General features: G+C 40.5%; 1 protein-coding gene across 2 annotated transcripts in view; it reads right to left on the bottom strand.

The window, feature by feature from the left end:
• LOC127442581 (microtubule-associated serine/threonine-protein kinase 3-like) overlaps nt 1-26646 on the bottom strand; it is a 37507-nt gene continuing 10861 nt past the window's right edge. Inside the window, exons 7-26 of one of the 2 annotated variants that reach the window (XM_051700720.1) lie at nt 26319-26528; nt 25117-25218; nt 21916-22048; nt 21613-21677; nt 21393-21478; nt 21022-21230; nt 14318-14456; nt 14086-14218; nt 13320-13485; nt 13126-13227; nt 12516-12638; nt 12320-12423; nt 12012-12187; nt 10799-10923; nt 9210-9407; nt 8719-8945; nt 8005-8127; nt 7776-7912; nt 7491-7669; nt 1-2111 (exon numbers count right to left, since the gene is read on the bottom strand). In XM_051700720.1, the coding sequence (XP_051556680.1) occupies nt 1300-2111; nt 7491-7669; nt 7776-7912; nt 8005-8127; nt 8719-8945; nt 9210-9407; nt 10799-10923; nt 12012-12187; nt 12320-12423; nt 12516-12638; nt 13126-13227; nt 13320-13485; nt 14086-14218; nt 14318-14456; nt 21022-21230; nt 21393-21478; nt 21613-21677; nt 21916-22048; nt 25117-25218; nt 26319-26528 (3549 nt within the window). In that variant the 3' untranslated portion in view covers nt 1-1299. Of the gene's footprint in view, nt 2112-3912; nt 4138-7490; nt 7670-7775; nt 7913-8004; nt 8128-8718; nt 8946-9209; nt 9408-10798; nt 10924-12011; nt 12188-12319; nt 12424-12515; nt 12639-13125; nt 13228-13319; nt 13486-14085; nt 14219-14317; nt 14457-21021; nt 21231-21392; nt 21479-21612; nt 21678-21915; nt 22049-25116; nt 25219-26318; nt 26529-26646 lie in introns of those variants that run through there. The other variant, XM_051700721.1, reaches the window with a different exon arrangement.

The raw sequence follows: 26646 nt of genomic DNA, 5'->3' as shown, positions 1-26646 counted from the left end.
TGAATATTAGCTATTATATACATTTATTCACTGTTAAATCCAGTCTTTACAAGCACAGTTGAGGGTGAGTGGATATAGTTGTGAGTCTTGGATCATTCCGAGTCCCTTAAATCAGGCTGTGTAAAAAAAACGTAATTGCAAAGATACTTTTGGATTAATCAGCTACACAGATATAGGCTATAACTATATAACTAAAAAAAACAAAACAACACAGTACCATACAGAGGAAAATTAAAGGTAGTATTTGAATTCAAGGAAATTGTGTCACACTTCTGTAGTACATAAGAATTAAAGACAAGTCAGACTGGGAGTGCAAGTTAAAATTCATAAATATCTGAACTTAGTTTTGTCTTTTTAGTTTTGATTAATGAATCCAAAAATTACAAATGATTACACAGAAAGCCCATGTTGCACATAATCGAGTCATTTCCGTGACTTCTGTATAACCAAACAAGCAACTGTCGCAGAAGGTTATCGTGCAAAGTAAAAGTATGGCATTTTTATATAGTAGTCAAAAAACACAGCCATGCAGCTGTTGTAAAAATGTATTTTCGCTTGAATTCACCAAACACTGAAAGACAGAAAACCACCATTTGTGTAAATGTGTTCAAAGTTACACAGTTAAAATGAATTTAGTTGTACAACATTGAAACAACATATAACGATTTCAAAAAAACAAAAACAAAAAAAAAAGTTACAACCAAATTAATTTTAGTAAGCCATTTTGTTCTTTGTTCAGGTAAACTTGATACACTAAAAAGCCAAAATTGACCCAGTGGCTTCGTTCAAATCATTATTTGGGTATTGAGAACAACAGAATACAAGATTCATTTCTTGTACATTCAATCTGACAAAACAGCAATGATAAAATGCAAAAAGCATCTCAGTTAAAATGTCATAACTAGTTGACCAATTAGACATTATTGATTGAGTCATAAGACACCAACCGATATTTATTGAAAGGATAGGAGAATGAGAAAAAAGATCCTTTTGTATGACCATTCTATTCCCGTCTCATATAAAACACACAACTTTCAAATGTAATAAATAAACCTCTTTCGAAAATCTACAAAAGTTCTTTATGCTACCTGATTCTTAAACTCTTAAATGACAAGAAATGTCCACAAGGACATTTTCTAGAAGAAAAAACAAAACAAAAAACAGTTTGGTAGGTGGGAACTTCTAGGGATACTAAATAAAGACATCTGCCCTACCCCTGAATTTTCTCCGATTACGTTTTAGGTTATCATGGAATCACTCTTACATCCGAGTCTCACAGTTTTCTGGACTTATCGAAGGCTAACATCCATCCTCTTGTTCCCTCTGCTCCTTTATCTTGGATCCAAGCTCATTTGTCTTGCTCTTTGGAGTCTCAGAGCTTCCCTCAGCCTGTGTTGCCATGTTCCATGCTGCTCTAAACAGAGGATGAGATTGCACTGGTGTTGACATTGTGACGTCTTTGTCATCAGAGTCATCAAAGCTGACCTCCTGAACTGCTTCCTGCTTTTTAAATGAATCTCGTCTCTCAGACAAGTTTAGCTTTCTCATAACCACTACCTCCTTTGTTCTCTCAGAGTCCCTCACTCTCTGACCAGCCAGATACAACCCTTGTCTAGCATGGTCACTGACACAAACAAAGCCTGAGGCAATGTCACTAGTTTGTGACTCGAGCCCTTCGGCCTCATCCTGGGGAACCTCCACAGTGTGCCTTCGAGTAGAGGAGGTCTTTTTGTCTCCATACTGGCCACCAGAGAGCTTTTCAGATGACTGAATTCTGTTCAGCAATGGCGAGCGCGGTGATTCTGCACTGCGGGGACACATTGTTTGTCTAACAATGGTTGGTGGGGACATCATCTTATTATGAAATGAGTGGAGGCTTTTAGACATCCCAGAGAGGGAAGATGGAGAACACTGTGGAGACAGAGGTTGTGAAGATGGATTGCAGGCGAGGGGAGAGGGAGGAATACTATTGGTAGACTTGCATCGGCCTGCTTTACTATAGCGAAGGCCAATCTTAGATCCCAAAACGTGAAGAGAACTTGGTCGACTTTGAGGGATTGGTGAATTTGGAGAGCTTGAGCATGGTGAGGAACTCTGTGGTGAGTTAGAATCTGTGAACAGAGTAAAAGCAATGCCAATCACATACTATTCTAAAACATGAAAGCTGAAGCCCTACTTTATTTTAGACAAAGGTACCCACACCTTTTGACCAATTAATTTCCATGAATTTTCCAGACTTTTGTGATTACCAGATAAGAATTGTATCTGGGCATTTTAGAACTGGGCATTTCTAGAAAAAAACTATAGAAAAATGTAACAATAGAATTTTCCATGCACATTTATTTTCACCTTAGAAATTTTGTCATGCATTTTTGTTGACTTATAACATTTTACTTTTCCAGTCCTGGAAATCACAGTTTTAAAGGAATAGTTCACCCAAAAAGGAATATTCATTCATTATTAACTCACCTTAATGTTGCTCCAAACCCATATGACTTGCTTTCTTACATGGAACACAAAATATGAATTTTGGTTAAGTCTTAACCGAGTTTATTGTGAATAGTGACTCCAGGCTGTAAAGTAAAAATAAAGTAATCAATAGTGTTCTAAAGTGATACAATCACGTTGTCATTTGGTAACGAGACACAACGAGAACCAATAAGGTTCGATATAGAGCGCAACAGTGCCCGCCCACTCATTCAGCCGTCTGGGTTCCAGAAGTATTTTTCCAAATAATTTTTCATATAGACCTTTCATAAAATTCTTAATAAAAGAGTTGCAGGACATTAACCAAATCAACCAGCTAAGATACAACACTTTGTACGTACCGTCTTTCACAAGGGCACAGACTACAATTCCATGAAGCATTGCGAATGATGTAATTGAATAAAAAAAACAATTAAAATATATTAGAACCATTGATTGTAGGTTGTTTAAGTATTGAAACAATATATTTTACATTTATTACAAAATATTCAGATATGTACAGATAGATTAGTAGTTTAAGGGGTAAGCCATGGGCTGCTCTCACTGCTACCATCAGGTAGGCGGTATGGAGGCATCAGGACCCGCACCAGCCGAATTCATGATAGCTTCTTCCCCCAAGCAATCAGACTTCTGAACTCTTGATCTCTCACGATCAATATACATCAGCACTGCACTTTATTAATCTTATTATCTCACACTGGACTGTCTTAAATTATATTCTCTCTTAACAACACACTGGCAACTGACTATCAACCGACAGCCTGAATGTCAATACAGTACAATACAACCTACTGTATATTTTATATATACTATATATACTATTTTTATTGTATAATGTGTATTCTATATTGTATGTGTATTCTATATTGTGTGTATTGTATACTGTATATTATTATTTGTATATTGTGTTGTGTGTAATTATGTGTATATTAGATATGTAAATTGTGATGTGTAAATCTGTTTATTGTAAATTGGTATATGTCTCCTCTATGTCTCATCACTGTCATGACTGCTATGTTGCTCGGAACTGCACCCAAGACTTTCACTCACTATTGCACTTGTGTATATGGCTGTGTGACAATAAAAGTGAAGTGAAGTGAAGCAGATAAGTGGGCGGTCACTCCGAGGCACGTTTCGCGGGCTTAGTTGGCCGCGGTTCTCTGATTGGTGAACTGGCTCTGCTGGACCATGGGTAATGTAGTTGTTTACTAGAACTTCCGCTATCAAACACGATTTTTAAATAATTAAGTGAAATAACACAGAGGGATGGCTTCAACTGAAGCATATACCATCGATGATGAACAACCTAGGAGCTCAAGGTACTGTAGGTTTGTCTTTTAAGGTTTATAATTTATAGTTGAAAATCAATTAGAGTATGGAAAAAATGAATGGGATATTTACTGTTGCGCTCTATTATCGACGGTGGAGCCATTGGAGCGGGGCATGGTCCGAACAGAGGGTGAAGGCCCTCCTAAGCAGGTAGTACCGGAGAGTGAGGACCGCCCACTTGATGGTTAGACATTCCTTTTCTATCGTGCTGTACCTAATCTCTCTTATCGAGAGCTTATGGCTAATGTACAGCACGGGGCGCTCCTACCCCTCCACTACCTGGGACAACACAGCCCCCAACCCCCAGTCCGATGCATCCATCTGTAAAACAAAAGGGAGAGAGAAGTCAGGGGAATGCAACAGTGGACCACCACAGCGTGCAGCTTTTACTTGTAAGAAAGCCTGTTAGCATGGCTCCGTCCACTGGACCGGGTCTGGCGCTCCCTTTTTAGTGAGATCACTCAGCAGGCTGGTGACATCCAAATAATTAGGCACAAACCTCCGATAATAGCCAGCCAACCCCAGAAACTGTCTCACCCCCTTTTTGGACTTGGGCCTCGGACAAGCCGCAATGGCTGCTGTCTTATCAATTTGGGGACGCACTTGTCCGTGACCCAAGTGGAAGCCCAGATACCGTACTTCCACCCGCCCAATTGCACACTTCTTCGGATTTGATGTGAGTCCCACCCGCCTCAGTGACCTCAGGACAACCCTCAGATGCTGGATGTGCCACCGCCAATCACTGCTATAGATGATGACATTATCTAGAAAGGCAGTGGCATACACCGCGTGTGGGCGAAGGACTTTGTCCATGAGCCGCTGAAATGTTGAAGGGGCCCCAAACAAACCGAACGGAAGAGTAACGAATTGGTGTAAGCCAAACGGGGTGGAAAAGGCCGTTTTTTCTAAGGATATGGAGTCAAAGGAATCTGCCAATATCCCTTTGTTAAATCCAGTGTCGAATGGAAACGAGCCGTGGTGCTGTATGAGATTCGTACGCCTGGGAAGAGGCGAGAACACATCAAATAATTCTCCTTCCAACCTGGCAATGTTCAGGGTGACCGGGGTGACTCGATTGGTGATTTTTAAATTCACCTCCGGACCGAGCTCCTCCCTCTCTGGGAACAACGTCGCCAAAGTTACGGGGAACGCCTCCATAGCTTTAGGAGGTTGAGGTGGTAAATCTGACGTGCTCCACCTCTATCTGTACGTGTAACCTCATAATAGACTTCCCCGAATAGCCGTGTGACCTCAAAGTGCCCTTGCCGCTTTGCGAGTAATTTAGAGCTTGATGTGGGTAGTAGTACAAGGACTTTATCTCCCTGTGTAAATTCCCGTAGCTGAGCCCCACTGTTATAAAGCCGGGATTGACGTTCTTGAGCCTGTAACAAATTCTCCTGTGATAGCAGCCCCAATGTGTGGAGTTTTACTCTCTGGTCAAGAACATATTGAATTTCATTTTTGCTATTTGAAGGTCCCTCCTCTCAATTTTCCCTCATGACGTCTAAGACACTGCGAGGCTTACGCCCATACAATAATTCAAATGGTGAGAACCCCGTGGAGGCTTGCGGGACCTCTCGAACTGCGAATAACAGGGGTTCAAGCCACTTAATTCCCACTCAAGCCCAATTCCAAGCATCTTCGTGCATGAACTTACGAATCAAATTTTTCAGGGTTTGATTAAACCATTCGAGCAAGCAGTCCATTTGCAGGTGGTACACGCTTGTCTGAATTGATTTAATACCCAATAATTCGTACAGCTCGCGTAGTGAACGTGACATGACAGTAGTGCCTTGATCAGTGAGGATTTCTTTCGGAGATGATTCTGATAAGCGCCTCCACAACACTACATGCTGAAATATTGCGTAGAGGCACTGCTTATAGAGATCGCATTGCGTAGTCCACTAGAACCAACACAAAGTGATGTCCATGTGCCGTCTGCTCTAATGGGCCGATGAGGTCCATACCAGTTCTTTTTCGAAGGGGACCTCGATCAAAGGAAGTGGGCACAATGGCACTCTTGGGGTGGCCGGTGGATTCACCAGCTGACATTCACGGTATGCCGCACACCACCTGCGAACATCTCCGTGAATGCCCTGCCAATAGAAATGGGCCATTAGACGGTTTAGTGTTTTTTCTCGCCCTAAGTGGCCCACCATCGGATTATGATGAGCTGTCTGGAATAACATTTCCTGATATCAACAACTGAAATGCCAGCCAATTCATACCAAAAATCAGTGGATGGGTGAGACGAGGACTAACAGCCGCCTCTACTCTATATTTTGCCCCTGAAATTGAATAGCCACGGGCACTAAGGGATATTCATGAACGTCCCCATGCACACACCTCAACTTCACCCTACGTGCTGTACCCAAAGCCTCCCGTTGAACCAAGCATTGGTGAATCGAGGTCTGATTATAACCCGAATCCACCAAGGCTCAGTGTGTACCCCCTTGAATATTCACAAGTATCTGGTACGTCCCTGCTCAGTCGAGGCCGGTATGCAGCGTGTCGGGGACCCAGACCGTCACCCCCACATCCATCGCTGAACACTGGTCCTGGAAGTGGCCCGGCTCCCCACAGCGCCAGCACACCGGCCCAGACATTCCCAGATTCTCCAACCTGGTGGGAAAGGGAAGAAGACACAGAAGGTGGGGTAGAGGTGCCCGGAACCCCCAGGCCTATGGAGCGGGTTTTGGGGGAATAAACCCCCGTCTCCAGGGACGGGAACAGGGCAAGGTAGGGAAGGTAAGAGACAGCAGGAGAGGAGAGAGAGAAAGAGAGAGCTTGGGCGTCTCCTGGATACGCCGTCAAGTGGTCCTCCAGTGACGTTGGGTGGTGGCACCGGACCCACTCCACAGTCCTTTTGGGCAGCCAGACGACGAACAGTTCCAGCACCACCAAGTTGATAATTCCCCCGGCATCGTGGTCCTCCGCTAGCAACCACCTCCGGCAGGCATCCCGGAGCTGCTGGGTGAAAGCAAATGGGTGGCCAAATTCCCCATAGGCCAGCGCCCGGAAGCGCTGACGATGTTGCTCTGGGGTCCAGCCGACCCACTGTAAGATGGCCCGCTTAAGATCCCGGTACTCCAGCAGGTTAGCAACCGCTTAGCAACAAAGCGCTTTGTTAATGATTTGATAAGAGTAAATTAAGATTTACATTTTGTTCTGTTCATCACACAAAGTATTGCTTCAGAAGACTTGGAATATAATGCAGGATTATCAATTACTTTTATGGTGCTTTTTTTTTTTTGAGCATGAGTCACTTTTCACTTACATTATGGCAAATAAACCCTGTGAAGCCTTTTCAAAAATCCACTTTTTTTGTTTCATGGAAAAAAGTCAGTCATAAGGGTTTGAAGAAACATTATGACATTTACTGTCACCAAAGTATTTTTATTTATCCCTTTAAAATGATATTTCCAAGTTTTCCATGACTGTGGGTACCTTGTTTAACACTTAATGTCTCAGTAGATTAATATGTTTAAGGGATACTGTCCATGAATTCAAACAAAATATATCTACAATATTGTCCTGCATTGCTCCTCCAATACACTTTCGAAATCTAATAATAAAATCTCATTCTCATATTAATTTGGGATATAAAGTAATCATTGATAAACTGTATCACATAAAGATTGTATCTAGTATTAGAAGAGAAAACTGAGGCATACCACATGACAGATCTGGAGCTGGGCTTCTGCATGGAGTATTGGGTCCAGGAGACAGGCTTGGTGTTGGAGAATCTGACAGGCTGTCGTTAGGTGAGTGCTGGAAACCTGCAGAGAAACTGCGACTATTCTGTATCCCTGGATTATGTTTGGGCAGCTTCTTTAGAAAGTTACAGCGTTTGCTAGAAAAATAATGACACAAAGGTTGGGCTTGGGTTAGATTTTCGCTCTCAGTGGGTGGTAGACAAGAAGCAGCATCAAGAAGACACTACAAAACATCCTTCCAACCTGTCTTGACCCTCTTTCCTTTTGCTTCTTTTGCTGCGTCGTTTCATCTTTCCCTTGCAACTGGTTTTTCTTGCAGGCCCAGTTTTAATGGAGGTATTCTCAAGTGGAGTTGTCTGCAGGGTCACTTTACTCCCGCTCTACAAAGAAAAAAAGTCAAGCATCTAGTCCTATCCTTCTTTTAAATCTGGTATTTTTCACTGAGAATTCCAGATTCAATTGAGAATCTCACTTTCAGCAGAAGCTCCACCACATCAGTATGCACCAGACCCTGAATAGACTCTCCATTTACATGAGTTATAAGGTCACCAGCCCTCAATCCAGCCTCGTGAGCAGGGCTGCCATCTTCAACGCTCTAGATAAATAACACATCAACACATGTATTTTTTCAGTTTTCTGTTTTAGTTTGTCTTTTGATGAAAATGTCCACTAAATTTAGTCAATATTTCATCATGTCATATTTATTAATTTTAGTCAGTTTTACTCTGAAATAAAATGGCATATAATTTATTTTAGTTGATGATCATGTGCAAAATGACAAAAACGTGTCAAACTGTAACAGACCATTTTTTTTATTAAAATATTATTCGACAAGATTAACACTAGTCACATCACTTTTTTATATACTGAATTCTTATTTTGGTTAACTAAGCAACAATCCAGGACAGACTGTGCATTACAGTAATTTTGTCTCAGGTTAGGGGGATTTAGGCACGTGTGGCATATTGCTTTTATAAAATGGTGGTAACAGCACTATGATGAAAGACACCAGTGTTCAATAGTTACATTCATTATTTATAATTATCGGCTTAAACAATTCTTCTGCCAAGTAATCTAGTTCATTTTCCTAATGGTAGCAACTCATTCAATCAGAACTATCCATTTCATAACAAATTAACCACGCAATAAGGTGGACTGTATTTCACATCACATCTATAATACTTACCCAGACGATGTGGTGCACCGTGTAGACATCCGTATCCCCCATGTAGACCCGAATGGCACGGATCGCAAAGCCGTACTTCCTCCCAGAGCTGTGGATGACCACAGGTGGACGAAGGCTGCTGACACTGAGAGAGAGGTCTCGGTTGGGGGAAGAGTCCCGAGATGAAGGGTAGGATGATAGGGAGTGTGAGGACTTGGGGCTTGTCTGGAGCCCACCAGGGATGTCTTCTGTATAAAGATAAAGGAAATAGTGACCTTACAGTATCTATAGCACCAACCTACTAATGACTGAATTATGGGAAAATCTGATACCAACAAAGTTTATTTTATTTTTTTATCAAGTAATTTCATTTTCTTTAATCTTCTGCTCCTCTCAACAGTTCATTGTTCTCTTGAAACCACCGTATTTTTTAAATCACATGACTTTCAATGTGATGGTATCACATGATGGTACATAATCTGCGTGAAACATCTTAGCGGAGCTCGTAGTACCTGCTGTGACAATGAGAGACAGGCCAGACACAGATGCAGATTTTGGGACTTTGCATGTAAAAGGTGATCTTGGCTTCTCGGGGGTCTCCTGCTGGAGCCCAAGTCGACGTGGGCCCTTGTGGTCCCTGCGACTAGCAGGCCTTGTTCCAGTGGAGTTGCTGCGCAGACGAATTCGCCGGAGATTTGAGACGAGTCCTTCTAAAAAATAAAATATGCAAATACTCAGACATTTGCAGACTTGCCAATTCACTTGCTGCCCTTTAAAGGTGCTATAAGCAATTTTATTTACGGAATGGTATGGTGAACATTTTCCTTCCCCCTGAAAGATATAACTGAAATAAGTGCCCTGAGATATCTCACTGGTGACAGCACTTAAATGTGTAAACAGCAAACAAAAATGTGATTTGGGCCACGGACACATTGTCTGTTCAGCCAATCAGAAGACTTTGATTTTTATTCTGCCTGTCAATCATTTTGCACGTTCTCATCGTGTAGTAGTTGAAGCAGATCATTCAGGTTTAATGTCATCTTTAGATTCATAACAGATGTAAGCTGAGGGTGCTATTTTGTCATGTTTGACACCATGAGAAGATGACTGTCTCTATTTTTGGAGGGCGGTGTTTTGAAAAGTAGGGGTGTGTCTAATTCAACAGCTTAGTCTTGTGAAGTTCTAGAACGGCTAAAGCCCAAAGTATACTTCAGTCAGACGCCAATGCCGAGCATACACGTACTGGATGTGTGATGCAAATTTCATCATCAGCAGAGTGATCAAGCCCGATTTTTCTAACCACATGTCTTTGAACGTACAGAATGCGCATGCGCCTGGAATTATTTGCTCTAATTAGTGGGTCCACAAGGTGGCAACACTAACAGTTAAGCCATTGCTTTTACGAAGAAGCGCTAGAAGATGATGTAATCATTGCTTAAAAACAGGAGACAAATGTGGAAAAAAAACAGTGGATGTGCAAGTCAAGAGTACGTGTGTGAGGTTGAGGTCTGCACAGGCATTAAAATGAAACCCGAACCTGACCCGTACCCGAGACCGTGTGGCCCGACACTTCCCAGCCCGAATGATCTCGAAATCACTCACTGTCTTTATAATTTCTTCTCCTAGCAAGTACTGTTGCAATAGACTGTATTTTATGTAAGCATATAGGCAACGTTCGTAACAGTATTGAAACTGTAAACATATACAGTTTAAAAAGGCATGGCAGCCCTTTATTCGCTGAAACTTTGCTTGGTGCAGAACAATCTGGAATAATTAAACAATACATGGTCTCCTCATGGGGGCTGCCATGTTTGAATCACATGATCAGCAAAATACTACTCAATCTCAGTAACCGCCTTGATATTGGACACTTTCACTCTTGGATTAAATGAATCATGGCTGACTGTGAATAGTGAATTTATACAATGGCATCTGTAAATAAAAACTATTGATTTTGAATGATGCTGCATCCACGACACTAGGTGTCACTGTAGGTCCAAGATGACAAATGCAAAAGTTACTGAGTGTAGTTTTAAAATCGCTTACAGCACCTTTAATTTCACCAAATACTAGATTAAAACCTGTACTAAACAATTCTAACCTTCATCCTCAGGAAAAGCAAAATGTGGCATTGCCTCAAGGCTCTGAGTGCTGCTCAGAATGAGAGTACTTGTGCCCCTCTCAGGCTGGGATGAACTGGTTGATGCTCTTGGCCTCGGACTTGTGCTGAGTGAGAAGAGATTAGAACAAATTTCAACTTTAAGCAAACAAACAGCATTTCGGACTCGTGAAAAATATCTTGACTCAAGTTAAAATTATGAACGATAGACACATCCTTATTGCTTGTAAAAACAACATTTAAAAAACGCTTTAAAAGTTGAATGCTATGATGTTGTCACATGACTTTATCATGTTTATCAAGTCCAGTTATCAATTTAGAAATGATAACGGTCATATTGCATTTTTATTATAATTTTGTGTCTTGAATTAATATTACGGGTTCAATACAAGTTAAGCTCAATCGACAGCATTTGTGGCATAGTGTTGATTACCAAAACAAAATAATCATTTTGACTTGTTACTCCTTTAAAAATAAAAAAGCAAAGATCAAGGTTATAGAGCAGCACTTACAACGGAAGAGAATGGGGCCAATTTTTGGAAAGTTTAAAGGCAGAAATGTAAAGCTTATAAAGCATGTTTTGTTTGAGCTGTAAAGTTGTTTAAATCGTCATTTTGACAGTCGTTTTAGGGTTAGTTGACAATATATCGTCATGGCAACAAAGTTGTAAAATTGGAAGTAACTTCACACAGAAAAGGTTAGTAGCAATTTTATCATACTAAAATCATGTCAACTACATGCATATATTGTTTATGTCTTGTGGCTTTACTTTTCAAGTAGTATTTTAACTTTTACAGATTGGCCCCATTCACATTCACATTGTAAGTGCCTCATTGTAACTCAGATTTTTGCTTTTTTTAAAGAAAAAGAATGACAAGCCTAAATAAATTTTGTGGTAATCAACATTATGCCACAAATGCTGTTGATTAAGATTAACTTGTTCTAAACCCTTTAACTTCTGGCAATCTGATCAAATGAGCCAAAAACAGATGGTAAAAATGCATGTTGTAATCAATCACACTGAAAATGGAAGGTTGAGTGCATTTCCCTGTGGGATACAGATTCCATGCAGTTTGCTCTGTTGTAGTAGGCAATCTGGGTACTTTATGCATAAAGAAAAATGTGCTTAATATGCACAGTATACATACTATATACTGCAGAAATAATAATTCTGAACATAATCCCTTTTGCTCACCTGCCCCTGTGGGAATCTTGCTTCCTGTCACTACTTGGCAGCTGTCTAGGGGTGTCTCCTGGAGAAAGCATTGAATGACCATCCCATCTGTCATCCTTCTCTTCACTACAGCTCCTCTCTGAGGAGGACAGGCTCAAGTTGGAGGGAGAAGCCAGCTGCTCAGAGCTACTGTACACCTAATTCATATGACAAAAACAAGTCCTAACTTGACCTCTGCTTGATAACAAAATGGAATATGCTAGTTCATCATGTTAACCAACCGACAGGCATCACTAAAAGATAATGTCATGCACATTCAGCTATTTCACCTTGCTGAAGCGATGCGAGCAGGACGAGAATTTGATCTCCTGATAAGATTCATCATCGTTTGTCTCATCATCCTCCTCAGAGTGGTGGTAGCGGTCAGAACGTGCTGGACAGCAGATGAATAGATGGTTCAGTTTCCTCTACAGGATATTACCGATTCAGAAAAAAGGTATAACAAGAAACAAGGGAGCCACCTACTGTCAAAGTAGCTTGTGTCATCTTCAGTTTCAAGCTGTGGAATGAACTCTGCTTTGTGTCTCAGCAGTCCACTCCAGTCCAGACCATGGAAAAAGATGTGATATTTGACTTCAGCCACTCCACCTGTATATTACATCACATTCAATCATCTGACTATATTAAAGATAAAATCATTCTTATACAGTTCTCTGAGATTCTTAATTCCGACTGGTCAATCGCAGCACTCTGCAGTCAAATACTTTTGTATTATGACAGCTAATCTGTATAACTGACAGTTGTCCCAGGCAACCAATTCCCTACACAACTGTGCTAGTCTCTCATATTACTGCAGGTCTCTTTCTTCTCACGTAATAAAAAAAACTTAAATTCGAATCAATATGTCATGTCCATTGTGTCCTAATTATTTGGTTAGTGGACGTGTAATAAGCAGTAAAATATTTATCTCTAATAAAAGCCTATTGATAAGCATGGTAAAGTATCCGTAAGCTTCATACTGTCAATGTTTATTTTGCTAAAATGATCGGTTGACATTATTCCTTACTTTCAGATGTTTATCACGTTAATAAACAGCCATTTATTAAGGCTAAACAGTCTCTATAAAAACACTTACCAGTTCCCAAGCGCTCCAAGGGACTTTGTCTCAACAGTTTTGTGATAAGGTCTTGAGAATCAGCAGGCAATGCATCATCACCCTCTGGCCACTCTATTTCATCTATGGAGTAAGAGGGACACACATGAACACAATATACAGTATACACAAGGTAAGTAACTCTGAAAATAAGAGCATTCTGGTACAGTTCTTACCACTGACCACCTGGCCAAAGAGCTCTTCTGGTGTGTCTCCAAAGAAAGGGACACAGCCAACCAAGAACTCGTACAGGATAATGCCCATAGCCCACCAGTCCACAGGTTTCCCATAACTTTGCCTCAGGATCACCTCTGGCGCAATGTATTCTGGAGTGCCACAGACCTTGAAATACAACAAAGGGATAATGTAAAATGTACATTATACTCACTTTTATGTCATTCCAACCACATATTAATTTATTTGTGTTTCATGTTGGGCAGAATGTCCGAACAGTTCTTGCTCAAAAGGGGATGTTGAATGTCAAGCTCCCAAAGGACCAAAAAAGCACCATAAAACTATCATAAAAGTAGTTCATAGGACTCATGCACTATATTCCAAATCTTCTTAAGTCATACAATAACACTGTGTGAGTAATAGACTAAAATGTAAACTTGGCATTTGAAGATTGGGTCTTTGCATCATGTTTGACTTAGCCTAAATGATGCCAAACATCATTGGTTCTTTTATGTCACGTGACCAATGGCTATGCTCATGTGAGTGTGCATGAGCTTATATGGTGCCTTTTTAGAGTCTGCCAGTAAAAAAAAAAATCACCATTTATTGTATAGGAAAGAGCTGGTCATACATTCCGCCTAACATCTCCTTTGTGTTTCATGGAAGACAGTAAATAATACAAGGTTGGAAAGACATGAAGGTGAGAAAATACAAAATGGAACCCATTAAATACTTTGTGGTGTGTCAGGCATATATAGGTAGACTAACCTGTTTATCAATGAACTCTCTTGTGTCTTTCTCCATGTGTTCCTCATACAGGTTTGTGGTCATGTTCATTAAACCAATTTTTGACAAACCAAAGTCAGTCAGTTTAATGTGTCCCATGGATGTAATGAGCAAGCTGAAAACAGGAAACAATCACCATGAATGCAATATTTGCAGAATTTGTAGTCATGCATTATAACTGCAGGATTAGATTTCGTAATCAAGCAGCTCTTACTTGTCAGGTTTGAGATCTCTGTGGACTATGCCATAATTATGAAGATATTCTAGTGCCAGAACAGTCTCTGCAAAGTACATTCTGGCCATGTCCACTGGCAAAGGACCCATATTCTTTAGCAAATTGGCACAATCTCCACCTGCAAGGATAAGTTCACTTTCAGGGTGCTTTTACACTAGAGCTTTTCTTAGCCCGAGTTCATTTGACAGAGTTCGGTTTGTTTGTTTGTGAATGAAAGCGGTTTTCCAAACTCAATTGTCTGCACTAGCAAATTGATCAGTGGCGGTCCATGAGGAAATTTTCCAGGGATGTAAAACAGTTTTGAAAGATCAAACTGATAAAAGACTGCAGTGGGTTTAAATGTCATGTTTTATCATTTGTTTTTGGCTGGTTATGCTCCTGTACACAGATATTTTAAAATATCTAGATAACTACCGATGTGTTGTAATCTTTCAGATCACCAACAATTTTGTCAATACAGTAGGGGTGTAACGGTTCAAATTTCTCATGATTCGGTTTGTATCACGGTTTCGGTACGGTATTTGTTGTGTTCAGGGGGAAAAAAATAAAATATATACAGTGGTGTGAAAAAGTGTTTGCCCCCTTCCTGATTTCTTATTTTTTTGCATGTTTGTCACACTTAAATGTTTCAGATCATCAAACAAATTTAAATATTAGTCAAAGATAACACAAGTAAACACAAAATGCAGTTTTTAAATGAAGGTTGTTATTATTAAGGGAAAACAAAATCCAAACCTACATGGCCCTGTGTGAAAAAGTGTTTGCCCCACCTGTTAAAACATAACTTAACTGTGGTTTATCACACCTGAGTTCAATTTCTCTAGCCACACCCAGGCCTGATTACTGCCACACCTGTTCTCAATCAAGAAATCACTTAAACAGGACCTGCCTGACAAAGTGAAGTAGACCCAAAGATCTTCAAAAGCTAGACATCATGCCGAGATCCAAAGAAATTGAAGAACAAATGAGAAAGAAAGTAATTGAGATCTATCAGTCTGGAAAAGTTTATAAAGCCATTTCTAAAGCTTTGGGACTCCAGAGAACCACAGTGAGAGCCATTATCCACAAATGGCGAAAACATGGAACAGTGGTGAACCTTCCCAGGAGTGGCCGGCCGACCAAAATTACCCCAAGAGCGCAGCGACGACTCATCCAAGATGTCACAAAAGACCCCACAACAACATCCAAAGAACTGCAGGCCTCACTTGCCTCAGTTAAGGTCAGTGTTCATGACTCCACCATAAGAAAGAGACTGGGCAAATATGGCCTGCATGGCAGAGTTCCAAGACGAAAACCACTGCTGAGCAAAAAGAACATTAAGGCTCGTCTCATTTTTGCCAGAAAACATCTTGCTGATCCCCAAGACTTTTGGGAAAATACTCTGTGGACTGACGAGACAAAAGTTGAACTTTTTGGAAGGTGTGTGTCCCATTACATCTGGCGTAAAAGTAACACCGCATTTCAGAAAAAGAACATCATACCAACAGTAAAATATGGTGGTGGTAGTGTGATGGTCTGGGGCTGCTTTGCTGCTTCAGGACCTGGAAGACATGCTGTGATAAATGGAACCATGAATTCTGCTGTCTACCAAAAAATCCTGAAGGAGAATGTCCGGCCATCTGTTCATGACCTCAAGCTAAAGTGAACTTGGGTTCTGCAGCAGGACAATGATCCAAAACACACCAGCAAGTCCACCTCTAAATGGCTGAAGAAAAACAAAATGAAGACTTTGGAGTGGCCTAGTCAAAGTCCTGACCTGAATCCTATTGAGATGCTGTGGCATGACCTTAAAAAGGCAGTTCATGCTCGAAAACCCTCCAATGTGGCTGAATTACAAAAATTCTGCAAAGATGAGTGGGCCAAAATTCCTCCACAGCGCTGTAAAAGACTCATTGCAAGTTATCGCAAACGCTTGATTGCAGTTGTTGCTGCTAAAGGTGGCCCAACCAGTTATTAGGTTTAGGGGGCAATCACTTTTTCACATAGGGCCATGTCGGTTGGATTTTGTTTTCCCTTAATAATAACAACCTTCATTTAAAAACTGCATTTTGTGTTTACTTGTGTTATCTTTGACTAATATTTAAACTTGTTTGATGATCTGAAACATTTAAGTGTGACAAACATGCAAAAAAATAAGAAATCAGGAAGGGGGCAAACACTTTTTCACACCACTGTATATATATATATATATATATATATATATATATATATATATATATATATATATATATATATATATATATTACTGCCAAATCCAAAGTAAAAATATTCTATTTGGTAACATATTTCAAGAGATTTGCCCTCACTACATATCGCCATGGTTTTACTACAGTAACAATAGTTTAAACATTGTATTTGTAGTAAAATCATAGTAACAACAAAATTAACATAGTTACTGTTATGGTTACAATACTATATTAAAATCAAGGTTACTATATGGAAACTACAGTATTACTGTTGTAAAACAATGGTTAATTGTATGAAAACTTCGATTTCTGCCAAGAAAACAATGGTGACAGCAGTCATTATTTCTTCAGTCATGGCTACTACAATATTACTATAGTACAGAGGTCGGCAACCTGTGGTACACATTAGCCTCCCATTCTATTCAACTCGCTCGTGCAGCAATTTCATCCTCTCAAATGTGGATCACGGGGAAGAAAGAGGTTATGCCCAACTACCCTCTGTGGAGGAGGCGTTAGCAGCACACCTCTGCCCAGAAAGTAGCAGGGCGTGGAAATCATGCCCCATTCATCCTTCCAAGCCATGCCAACTGATGTCCGCACTGGCTGGAAGAGCATACTCAATGGCGGGCCAAGTTGCTTCAGCACTCCACGCGATGGCGGTGCTCCAGGTCTTTCAAGCCAAGCTACTCAACCAAATGGGCGAGCAATGCTACGATCCAGAGACATTCAAAGAGTTCTGCACTGTGACGGATTTAGCGCTGCGTTCCACGAAAGTCACTGCACAGGCCATTGGCAAGTCAATTCTCAATAAGGAGCTCTTTTCCTCTTCAAAGCCCACAAATTGTGCACAGCCGCTTCCCACCGGCGAGCAACGCATTATATCATACAATGAGCAAACCAAATTGCCCTCTGTCCTGTCGTTACGCTGACGCGTGGTGAGCCCTTACAGGTATTTCAGATTGAGTGCTAAAAACAATCGAACATGGGTATACGATCCAATTTGCACGTCGGCCACCCCGTTTCAACGCCGTTCTGTCTTCCACGGTTTCATCCAAAGACGCGCCAGTGTTACAAGCCGAAATACACAATCTCCTCGTGAAAAGTGCGATAGAGGTTGTTCCAAATTGTCAAGCCCAAAAAGGGTTTTACAGCCGTTATTTTCTTGTCCCAAAGAAAGACGGCTGGCTTCGGCCAATCCTACATCTGAGATATTTGAATCGTGCATTCGGATCTTATTGCACGTCTGTTCACATGATTGGTTTGTGTCGATAGATCTGAAAGATGCGTACTTTCATGTCCAAATTGTACAACATCACAGGATTTTTTTTTGAGATTCCTGTTCGAGGGAATGACATATTAATTCAAAGTCCTGCCCTTCGGACTGTCTCTGGCTCCTCGCATGTTCACAAAGTGCATCGATGCGGCTCTCACCCCTCTGAAACTGAGCGGCGTGCGCATTTTGAACTAACTCGACGATTGGCTGTTACTGGCCCAATCAGAGGCTCTGTTATGCCAGTACAGAGACTTACTGCTTCAACATCTAAACAGCTTGGTCCTCAACGTCAACTGGGCGAAGTGCACGATCTCCCCCAGCCAACAAATCTCCTTTTGGGAGTCCGCCTCAACTCCGTGAGCGGGCACGCACCTCACGAGCAAGAATGTTCAGTGCTGGCTCTAGCGCCATGTGCCATGACATGCTTGGTGCCATGGGCGCAATCGCATCAATATATCTCACCGCTGTATAGCTGCTCAAACATGTAGAAGGGTTTTAACTAGGTCGTTTAGAAGGACACTCCCCATATGCGTTAGCAGAACGCAATGTCTCGTTCCCTTCGTCTCAGGGAACCGAGATTACGTACGTAACCAAGACATTTATTTCCGTTACGGTCCTTAATTAAAAAACAAAAACAAAAAAAAACTCTAATTACTAACTCAACATTTAAAATTAATACCTGCATTATTATGCAACTTGCATCAACAAAGTGCATTTCAAACTCAACTCCATGTATATTCAATGTTCAGAATCTGTACTTTACTATAGAAGAAATAAACTTGCTATCAAATTAATACAAGAATGGATGTCGTAACACGACTCAAGTATTTTAATCATATGCGGAAAGGGCAAGGGCAACATTAATTTGGCTATGAACACCCCAAGCACTTTAGTTCTTGTTTCATGTCTGTCCAAACTAGCACAGAGTGCCTGCTTAAAGACGGAAGGGAGTGTGTCTGTGTGCAGTTTCGGGCTCACCTGCGGCTCTGAGCGCACCGCGCGCTATATATCCTCAGGTGATGTCAGCATAAATTGCTAATCAAATATCGATGTATTACCAGTATACGGCACTTGCGTTGAGGAATGTCTGCAAACAGTGCCTGTTTTGTAAATGTTTTTTGACCATCACTGTTGTAATTGACTGCATAACTAAAATGTTTCCCAGTCAGGAGACTTAAATGACGCAGGGGCTTCTCTCTTGCGGCTTGTTTTCTCCGCTTGCCATTTTGCCAACTAACGCGTGCAGAACTGTGATGTCATCAACTGATTTAACATACAGTTAATAGGACAGCTTCTCTCTGCAGAAAGAAGGCCCACGTGAAACACAGGCGGAGTGTGTCCATCTGCAGAGCCATACAGGTGCATTAGCGGAGGTTACAACTGCGCATATCTATTTGGCACTTTATTTTCTTCGCCAAACTGTATGATCCAGATGCGTTATTAAACTAGAGATGAACCGCGGAGCTAATGCCTACCGAACAGTGTTTGGCGAACCGTACGGTTAATTTATTTTTTCAGAGAAACATTACACCCCTATAATACAGTAAATAAACGGAACAAATCACGCAGTGCCATCTACGTACAATGATCACTGCAAACATTTTTAAATGAATGGAGGGCCCCATTCTATGTACAGTAACAGCCTGTGAGTGTCTCCATAATGGGATTTTAATGTGTCCAAGGACTTCACCATTTTACAGTGTTCATGTGGGGTTTGCTGCTTGATTTCCTGTTTTAGCAAGTTGGCGTAACTAATAGGATGTGTGCACCTAATGGGGTAGCGCTCATTTTAGCTATTTAAGAAATCTTAAATGTGTTTTAATGTGCAAATATTGTTTTATCCATCCCATTTATTGTATTTGTTTATTGACTTTCATTTTAACTTATGTTGTTAATCATTATTTATGTGTGTATTTTGAATGAGAAGGCAAGAGTTGATTTTTAAAGGTATAGCACATCCAAAAATTAAAATTCTACTCATCCTCATGCCATCCCAGATGTGTATGACTTACTTTCTTCAACAGAACACAGATTTTTAGAAGTATATTTTAGCTCTGTAGGTCCTTACAATGCAAGTGAATGGTGGTCAAACCTCTGAATCTCCAATAATCACATGAAGGCCACATAAAAGTAATCCATATGACAACAGTGGTTAAATCTATATCTTCAGAAGTGATGTGATAGGTGTGAGAGAGAAACAGATCAATATTTAAATTATTTTTTACTAAACAAACTTTCAAAATGTAAAATAATGTGAAAGTGAAAGTGGAGATTTATCATAAAAAAGGACTTAAATATTGATCTGTTTTTCACCCACACCTATCATATCGCTTCTGAAGATATGGATTAAACCACTGGAGTCATATGGATTAATTTTATGTGGCCTTTATGTGATTTTTGGAGCTTGAAAGATCTGGTCACCATTCACTTGCATTGAATGGACATCCTCGCGATTCTCCTTGTGACTGCCTTGGTCCCTGTTACATCTACTCACCTAATACAGTATGTGTGAAACGAACTCATCCACCACTGCTTCACGGAGTTGAATTTATATATGATCCTGTTGTATTTTTTAAGTTTCTCTTCACCTGTCACATTACCCACAAGCAGGATTGATGACACATTAACGTCATACTGCAAGCTGATTGGCTTAAATGTTTACCTCTTATAATGATTTGTTATTAATGCAGAAGGATTTTTTTGGTCGTATTTTGGACGGAAGCAGATGATGCTGCGTGATTTGAATATCCATTTTGATTGGTCAGTTAATGAATAAGAGATTGGTCAGTTAACTCACGTGGCTACGCCGCATGAAAGAAAAATATAAAAATACATATTTTACCATTAAAGGCATGAGTTATGAGAGTAGGTAATTTTATTAAAACAACTGTTAATTTGATCACATTTGTGGTTAAAATAATTTTGAATTCATTTTTAAGGAGGCTCAGCCTCCCTTGCCTCCTCTAATAGGCCACCACTGGAATTGATGAGTCCATTGTTGATGCAAACGTACCACAGTTTGGACCCAAATAATACAATGTGAACAGAAACCTGAGAACGGGGTAAGGGGGTCAAAACTTGGTTTGGACCGAGCAACCGAGCCAAGTGTGAAAACATCCAAAAATGTGTTTTAGTTGTAAACCAAGACAGAATAAATGAGAAATGTTGCATTTAAGTCATATAATTAGGAACACATTTGCAACAGAAATACCCTTCTGACTCACCCTCTACATATTCCATGACCATGCAGAGGTGGCGTCGTGTCTCAAAGGAGCAGAACATGCTGACAACAAAGGGGTTCTCTGCAAATGTCAGGATGTCTCGCTCCACAAACACCTGCTGGATCTGGTTCCTCAGGATCAGGTTCTGCCGGTTGATCTTCTTCATGGCAAACCGTTGTCGTGTCCCATGGTGACGCACCAGGTACACAGCCCTGTGAGTCAACCCTCAAATTAGGATCAAAGCTGATCTACATTGAGTCATCTGGTGACCTAAATTCCAAATACTTCAGATTCAGTCATGGCTTATGTATTATTTAAATGTAATAGTCAAGAGATATCTCTTTTGATGAAAATTGCAATAAGTATCAGCTCACCCATAAGCACCATTGCTGATGAGCTTTATGGTCTCAAAATCTCTTTCCAGAGGTTTTCTTCGATGTGTTGTGCTTCCAGGACGATTCTGAGGCACAAAAATAGGAGACAGGACACTCAATGCCTATTTGGTTGAAATTCTATAGTAAATAAGTGACTTCCAGCAGTGCACTGCACTACTATTACATTTTGGAGAAATTTTTATGTCAGTATTTGGCTTACCTCTGCAGTGTCATCCAATTCTTTGTTTGGGCTGCCCGAGTTGTTTTGCTCAAGCTGCACCATTTCTAAACCCAAAGACAAGTGAATATCTATCATATGTTGATTTGCTTCAAGTGAATATTTAATTACATTTTACAACATTAGCACTATTTGGATGGGATTGGTTTTCAAAATGGCATCTGAATGAAACACAAATTTACCTAACCTCCAAAAGGGCAAACTAGTCCCATCTAAATAGGGCAATAGACAAAAATTCATGCTTAATTTGAGGGTGCAAGATAGATCACAAGATGAATTTTTTACCCTCCAGGGGGTCACGAGTTAGACCCAGTTGGCTAATAATGTATCGAGGGATGTCTGTTTTGATAACCTGGCCAACTTTTGCCTGGCCTTCTGCAACTTCAAGCCGTTGATAAAACTCCTCAGGGTCGAACTCCTGTCAGTTCATGCAAAAAGACAAATTATGTTTGTGTCATATAAATGGCATTAGATTGAGAGCATGTCTTCACATTACAAAAGCTAGATTCATCTTCACAAAAGGCCCATACCCACATACATTTGTTCTTAACTTTGTTTTAATTTTGATGAATCCAGATAATTCTAAATGAGGGAGCGCATGCCTGTAGTTAGTAATTAACATAATACATGTCAAAACCATCTCCATATAAGAAGATGCAGTATAAACATAGGCCTTTTATATAGGCCTACACTACACATGATCGGTTATATTTTTATGCAGAAACACTTCCAGACTGAGCAATAATGCAAGTAATTTTTGTTAATCTGGAATAAGTAAGACCAGGGCCGGCGCTAGCTATAGGCAGAGTAGGCCTTGGGCTTCCGCATTGCCAGGGCCTCCAAAATACATTGGATGTTGTGATGTTTCATTCATGAACAAATCTGTCTTTTTGAAGGAATCTTTTAAGAGAACGAATCGTTCTCATTCCCCACCATACACTGACTCATATTTCTCATTCACTGAGTTTCTTCCTTTTGAAGCCAATGAGCTCAGTGTGATACTGCTTTGGTGGCTTTTCATGTCTGTAAAGAAGACTGACTTTAACACGAGCCAATAGCATTCGAGTCGAGTGTCAAGAGTCAACTGTGTTCAACAAGCAGAGAAAGGGGTGAAAGTTTATAAACTCAGCAAAAAAAGAAACATCCTCTCACTTTCAACTGTTTTTATTTCCAGCAAACTTAACGTGTGTAAATATTTGAATTAATATTGGGGGGGGGGGGGGGGTCAATATCAAAAGTAACAGTCAGTATCTGGTGTGGCCACCAGCTGCATTAAGTACTTCAGTGCATCTCCTCCTCATGGACTGCACCAGATTTGCCAGTTCTTGCTGTGAGGTGTTACACCACTCTTCCACCAAGGCATTTCCAAGTTCCCGGACATTTATTTGGGGGATGTGCTCAATGGGATTGAGATCCGGGCTCTTCGCTGGACATGGCAGAACACTGACATTCCTGTCTTGCAGGAAATCACGCACAGAACAAGCAGTATTGCTGGTGGCATTGTCATACTGGAGGGTCACGTCAGGATGAGCCTGCAGGAAGGGTACCATATGAGGGAGGAGGATGTCTTCCCTGTAACGCACAGCATTGAGATTGCTTGCAATGACAACAAGCTCAGTCCGATGATGCTGTGACACACCGCCCCAGACCATGATGGACCCTCCACACCCAATCGATCCCACTCCAGAGTACAGGCCTCAGTGTAACGTTCATTCCTTCGATGATAAACACAAGTCCGACAATCACCCCTGGTTAGACAAAACTGTGACTTGTCAGTGAAGAGGACTTTTCGCCAATCCTGTCTGGTCCAGCGAAGGTGGGTTTGTGCCCATAGGTGATGATGTTGCTGGTAATGTTTGGTAAGGACCTGCCTTACAACAGACCTACAAGCCCTCAGTCCAGCCTCTCTCAGCCTATTACGGACAGTCTGAGCACTGATGGAGGGATTGTGCGTTCCTGGTGTAACTCGGGCAGTTGTTGTGGCCATTCTGTATCTGTCCCGCAGGTGTGATGTTTGGATGTACCAATCCTGTGCAGGTGTTGTTACACGTGGTCTGCCACTGCCAGGATGATCAGCTGTCCTTCCTATCTCCCTGTAGCACTGTCTTAGGTGTCTCACAGTACGGACATTGCAGTTTATTGCCCTGGCCTCCCTGCAGCATGCCTATGGCACATTCAAGCAGGAGAGCAGGCACCCTATGCATCTTTCTTCTGGTGTTTTTCAGAGTCAGTAGAAAGGTCTCTTTAGTGTCCTAAGTTTTTATAACTGTGACGTTATAATTGCCTACCGTCTGTAAACTGTTAGTGTCTTAATGACCATTCCACAGGTGCATGTTCATTAATTGTTTATGGTTCATTGAACAAGCATGGAAAACATTGTTTAAACCCTTTCCAATAAAGATCTGTAGAGTTTATTTGGATTTTACAAAATTATCTTTAAATACAGTATCCTGAAAAAGGATGTATCTTTTTTTGCTGAGTTTAGGTATGCACATAATCCCCAATTTATGAATGTGTAAAAATGACTAAAGGCTATACAGTTGAAATGACATGAATTACGAATGGAAAGCCCAGCATTTGACAAAAAATAAGAAAAATAAGACCTGCTTTCTTGTCATTTGTGACGAAAACGTTTTTTTAAGTGTCTTTGTACATTTGTAGATGTAAATTCCATTTGTGTTGCTTTGTAAAGCTTTTAAAGACTGACTACAGCGTTAGCCAACAGCATTCAAATACTTGCTGTGAAGGAGCATTTAATTGGTTTGACACACTGACCAAATACACCCTTTACTAGAACTAATAGTCAGTCATTTGTGTCTGAATGAGACATCTCGTTCATGAATGAACTGAATGTACTGTTACACTTGTTCGAGAATGAAATGAATAAATCAGTCATCAAGTTTATGAATGAGGACCAACATAAATTTTGCCAAGCGACTTAAGCTGTTTCTCAATGTCCGTTCTTGTTGCATTCTTACGTTCTTGTGGACTTGTTTGACATCATCCACCCACTATCTCAATCCACCAAAAAAAAAAATTAGTTGAGGTTGATGAATCTACATATCGCAGCACATCTCAAAACTTGTATAGACTCATTTTACGTCATGTCGCTCTTTCAAGCTAGTTAGACAAGATTGATTTTCACAAGAACGAGAATGCATTCTTAGCATTTAGAAACACCCTTAATGTCTGGAATCAGCCCTGAGTAAGACTTAAGTTATTGACATTCTACCAATAATATGTACATTCAAACATTTTGGCATGTTTCTAAGGCCACCAGTTTTTGCATTCATGTGGTTTAAGTTGGTTCTAAGTTTTATCCTAAATTTAGAAATAAAAGTGCAAACCTATGATAAATCATGATTTCTATGCAAAAATGTTTGCTCACAGACTTAACCCAAAAATACTGTAAGTGTGTGCATACAGTTTATGAATAAGACACAATGTGTTTTAGATCCAGAATTACAAAGTTTATTGTCATTTTACCAGACATTCCAGGAGTCTTGCAGGCCTGGAAATAATGATGAGAATCTTCTTCACGAGTTTGGCAATAACAGTCACTTCCTCACTCTCTGAGCGTTCATAAGCCTTAGGGAACAGACCACAAACAGAGCTAATGCAAATAGATTCTACAAGCTCAAAAAACAAAACAACCTACATCTTTGCATGATGTCTGGGTGATGTTAACCTGAGGCGTAATCAGTTCTCACATGGTAAAAGTTACAGAAATAAGTGACCCAATTCACTGTGATATCTATCAAAAGTAAAGAGGGGACACAGAAAAGTAATCTTGGAACAAGTCCATGAAAACCCTGTAAGCGCCAATGACATTAGACAAACATGTCATTTAAAATCATGTACACAGACTCTATCCACTGGAAAGTTTAATGAAATTTGTTGCACCACAACCTGTTTCCTCTTGCTTAATTTGATCAGCCTCTTCCCTTCATTTGCTATTCATGACTTCAAAAGTGTGAAGCAAAAGCTCCTAAGGGAGATGAAACAGACTTACACTTGCCCTAATTAACCATCATTCCCTTCATAGCCTTAACATGACTGGCTTATACAAGACTGCAGAATACTGCTGCAGAACCTCACATAACAGCAGCAGCTTGGTATGAGAAATCAAAAATGCCAGTTTACTTTAAAAGAAACGCAAAGGGACAAATCCTTGTATAGATACAATGCAGGGCTGTCAGGAAACCTTTTTGTCTTCACAAATGACAATCACATTTGAGAGCTATGGCAGAGCTGATGATTGTCTCTGAATAACAACTTAAAATGTAATATGAAATAAAGCTACTGTATGGCTTCTTAAAACTTGGAATACAGCGGGCAAGTCATGTGGACTACTTTTATGGTACTGCTATGTTGCTGTTGTTTTTTTTTTTGTCCTTTTTGGAGCTCCACCATTAACTGTGACTGTAGTAAGAGCAATGTAACAATCCTTAATTCTACTTTTGTGTCTACAGAAAAAATACTGTAACAGTGTACAGGTTTGGAATGACATGAGTAAGTAATTACATAATTTTCATTTTGTGTGAACTATTCCTTGAAACCTCAGCATGGTCATGTTGTTGCAAACTATGAAAGGGTAATCACAAACAATTCAAACCAATCCCTTTTGTGTTAAATGCAAATGTCAAACTGAGAATAAAAACATGCACAGGTGTGGAATATGTTTCTACCTCATGCAGCAAATTTTCGATTTTTTCCTGGAGTTCCACAAAGTAGCTAGATGTGATGAGGCCCTTTCTGGACTTCTCCAGACAGTCCCGCACAAGCTCGACCAGCTGGTGCTGAATGAAGCCCAGCAGTCCATCAGCGAGAGCAGGAGCACTGTCTGGACAGAAGTCTTCAATCACTGCCAGCAACCGCCCCTCCATCTGAGCTGTAGCCTGGAAGAGTGATGAAACACTGTTAAGACTGCATAGGTGCCAACTGTCATTTGTTTTGTGTGGCACAATCATGCAATCAATTTTCCCACAGCCATAATTGTAACAAAGTAAACAACGT

The sequence above is a fragment of the Myxocyprinus asiaticus genome, chromosome 6, assembly GCF_019703515.2.
Source record: "Myxocyprinus asiaticus isolate MX2 ecotype Aquarium Trade chromosome 6, UBuf_Myxa_2, whole genome shotgun sequence".
NCBI lineage: Eukaryota > Metazoa > Chordata > Actinopteri > Cypriniformes > Catostomidae > Myxocyprinus > Myxocyprinus asiaticus.
This window is presented reverse-complemented; position numbering and strand designations above follow the sequence as displayed.